Source organism: Geospiza fortis, unplaced genomic scaffold (genome assembly GCF_000277835.1).
Source record: "Geospiza fortis unplaced genomic scaffold, GeoFor_1.0 scaffold16, whole genome shotgun sequence".
NCBI classification, from domain to species: Eukaryota; Metazoa; Chordata; class Aves; order Passeriformes; family Thraupidae; genus Geospiza; species Geospiza fortis.
The window spans coordinates 4,928,989-4,932,694 of NW_005054302.1; the positions used below are offsets into that span (position 1 = coordinate 4,928,989).

A 3,706-nucleotide genomic window follows, 5' to 3' on the forward strand; every position below is an offset into this window, starting at 1 on the left:
AATCCCTGCTGAAAATACAGAACTTTCTTTTAGTGTAAACTGCATAGATTTTTTTCCTTTGGCTACTTGGATAAGCCTTATCCTTCTTTTCTCTTGGGTTTTATCCTAGGTTTAACAATTGCCAACCATGTCTTTAATATACTACTGACCTTATCAAAATCATCTGTTAACTGTTGTTCAGATGATCTTTGATCATCTGTTCAGATTATCTGTTGTTCAGATGATACTGTGCTAATAAATATTTTTCAAGGCCTCCCAGGTGTTCTTGCAGGTTTCACCAAATGCTTTCAAAGAGCAGAGCATGCTTCTTCCAGCTCTTGTTCCAGTGCTGCCAAACAGAGTTGTACATTTCAGTTCACTCACCTTCATGTCTGGGCATTTGGGTCTTTGATCCCTGGGCTTTTGTGATGGTCACACACAAGGCCTGTATTTGTTTGTTACTGGATATATGCTCTTGCATCCAGCTCTCTGAAAGTATTGGCTAATAATTTGTGTGTCCCTTTAGTGAGTCTGTAGATTTTGTGATTTCCGTCTGTGAAAGTAACCAGCAACAATTCCAGTAAAACAGTTGAATCAAAAAAATCTTCAGATCTTTTAATTTCTCTTCAGCACACATGTCAGAAATAGGGTGACTAGGATTTTTTTGTTCTTCTCTAGCAATTTTGCTAAATTCAGTATCTTGTTACATTTTCTCTCTTTCCCTGCATTTCATCACTTGTTCCTCCATGCGTGGCGTACCTCTTTTGCAAGCTGCACAGAAGAAAAAAAATGCATAAAGCAGGTGTCATTATCTGGATTACTTAAAGTATCCTATTTTGACTGTGTCTATATTTTAGTGTCTCTTCAGTGCTGGGAAATTATTTTGTACTTAAAATGCTCTCCCAGACATGTTTTCAGGGTAACAGAGAAGTAGTAGCACTGCTGATTCATCAAGAACACATTTTTCTTTTGTAATTCCTTTGGGTTGAGAGCAACCAGAAAACAGGAGTGAAAGTACCATGGTAACTTCATCCAAATAAAAAATAAAAATCAGCAAAAAGTTGTCATGATTAAGTATACCGTGGAGGCTTTGGCCCCATTACACAATCAGTGTTGTAAATTACAAAGAAGTCTGTTTCCTCCAATGAATTATTTGTACTTACGTGAGACATTCAGTCTCGTTTTTCTTCCCCTTCACTTTCAGTGGAGTTAGCTTTTTCCCTGAGAGCTTTGTTATCAGTCACTTCCCTTATCAAATGATGACTATGTCTAAGTGCCACCAACTAAACCTAACATATCCTTTGGGCAGATCAAGGGCTCCTCATGTCTAGAGCAGGGCATACATAACCAGCAGGGGAAAAGACCCACTGAGTTACTTCCTGTAGGTCAGGACGAGGATATAAAATCCAGTAATATTTGACTTCTGATTTCACAATATTCACTCATTTTTATGACAGCTGAAAACGTAATTATCTTCAGTGGGAAATCACTATACCCAGTAAAAATGCTGTTTAATAAAATGGGTACAATGAGACAAAGATGTGATACCAACAGGAAACAGTTTTCTATGTGAACTTCATTACATACTCTGGATTTGAATGTTTCTTCATACAAATAATACTAGGTGATAGTCATAGGGAGAGGGTACTTGGTTGAAGTCAGCTACTTTGAAGCAAGTTTGTGACTTGCAGTGACCTTTAGAGGCAGAGATGTTCATTCCTTCGGGAGAGTCATTTAATCTGAATATTCTTGCACAGTATTTGGCTTGAATCCAATTTCAAGACCCTGTGATCTAAGGAAGACATGATTAATCATTAAAAGACTGGTACTTACCACATCAGTGTATTTATCTGTGGATGCAAAATATCTTTGACATCTCAACCATTTAGTGCTGTGGGGGCATATTCAGATTTTAGTAACATCTTGATTTTATCTGGATTTTTTCAGTTTCATTTATTTCTGTATATTACTTGGTGGTAGCATTCATTGTATTTGTTTAATTCACAGTGCTTAGACTGTCATACTTCATGAATAATTTATCCCCCTCCGTTTTTTTTATTAATAAAGTTGGCAATGACCACTTGTGATAGAACTAAAGACTATAACAGATGTATGTTTATGCATACTTATATTGTCCATAAATTATTCCATATCTTAGTGCATTAATGATGAAATGCTGGTGATCTTTAAGCACAGGTCAGACAGATGTCCAGGGAACATCTCTACTGTCTTTCTCTTATTGCTGCTTTTCAGCAGCTGGGACTTTAAATGTGCAAGACAGTCAGCAGCAGCCCAAAGCTGAACAATTTGTATGTGACTCCTGCATGCTGCAAGTGCCTTTCCACAAGCTGGCAAGTATTCTTTTCTCCTGTTACTTTAACTTTGTTTCCTGTCTTTCTTACTCTAGAGGAAATTGTTGTTCCTCAGAGCACTAACTTGAAAACTTAGAATAAAACCTAATCTTAGCTTCAAAATACTGTTAGCCTTTGCTTCTGTCTTATAATCAAATATTTAACTTTCTATCTACATCTGCAGGTTTTCCATTTAGAAGTATGCAATGACTAAGAATATTTGATAGGATGATATTTCATCACTGGAAACTAGTTTTACCAACTTGGTATTATTGAAAAATTGTAGTGAAAAATAAATTCCGTGATCTTAATTCACTGGAGTTTGCTCCTTACCTTTATTTACTAGATGTAATTCTAATAGCTTAAAGTGATTTTGTCTGGTTTTATTTTCCTCTTGCCAGGAAGAACACAGTTTAAAGTGGTAATTAAAGCACTTTCTCCAGAAGAAATCACCAGAATTTACACGCCTCGGCCTTTGGATAGAAATGATGGTACATTCCTTATGCGGTATCGGATGTATGGAAGTGTCACAAAAGGCTTAAAAATTGAGATTCTTTATGGTGATCAGCATGTGGCTCAATCACCTTATATTTTGAAAGGTAAGGGTATTTTTTGTTACAATGTAATGTGTCAAAGTTCTGAATTAGGGTATATTTCAAACTGCAATACGTGGGCTGTGGTAGCTGTGAACAGCTCAAACAGTTCTGAATCCCCCGTGTGCTTGGCAGGTTCACAGAAATGGACCTTCATTTAGCAAAATAATTTCACCCTGATAACGCAAAGTCTTGAAAAGAGAAGAATGTTGCTGCTTTTTCAGTTACACTGCAAAATTCCAAAAACTATAGGAATGATGATTTCCTAGGAAAACTGTAGAAAGCATGGTATAAAAATGCCAAGCCACTGTAATGTATAAATTATGTGTGCTGTAGAATCACGAATACAGACTCTGGGTGCTTTGTTTTCCACAGAACCAGTTTATCATGAATACTGTGACTGTCCTGTAGAAGACCCTGAGGTCTGGCAGGACATGATGTCCTGTCCATCCCAAGAGCCTCAGATTACAAAAGACTTCATTTCATTTCCCACCATTGACCTGCAGCGAATGCTTAAGGAAATCCCAGCAAAGTTCAGCCAAACAGGAGGTGCTATTGTCCATTACACTATCCTGGATAACCACATCTACCGGCGCTCGCTAGGGAAGTACACAGACTTCAAGATGTTCTCCGATGAAATGTTCCTGTCACTGGCCAGGAAGGTATTGCTTTGGATCATGTCAGAGGGATCATGTCAGACTATTAAGGCAATATCACAGAACTACAGAGTGGTTGGGGTGGGAAGGGGCCTCTGGAGAACATCTAGTCCCACTCTCCTGCTGA

The 3,706-nt window shown here is 37.8% G+C and overlaps 1 protein-coding gene across 1 annotated transcript in view; it reads left to right on the forward strand.

Annotated features, from left to right (window-relative positions):
- The window catches only part of POGLUT3 (protein O-glucosyltransferase 3), a 14,689-nt gene that overhangs the window by 2,124 nt on the left and 8,859 nt on the right, over positions 1–3,706 (forward strand). Inside the window, exons 2-3 of the mRNA XM_031066038.1 lie at positions 2,732–2,929; positions 3,299–3,585. Of these exons, the coding sequence (XP_030921898.1) occupies positions 2,833–2,929; positions 3,299–3,585 (384 nt within the window). The 5' untranslated portion in view covers positions 2,732–2,832. The remainder of the gene's footprint in view (positions 1–2,731; positions 2,930–3,298; positions 3,586–3,706) is intronic.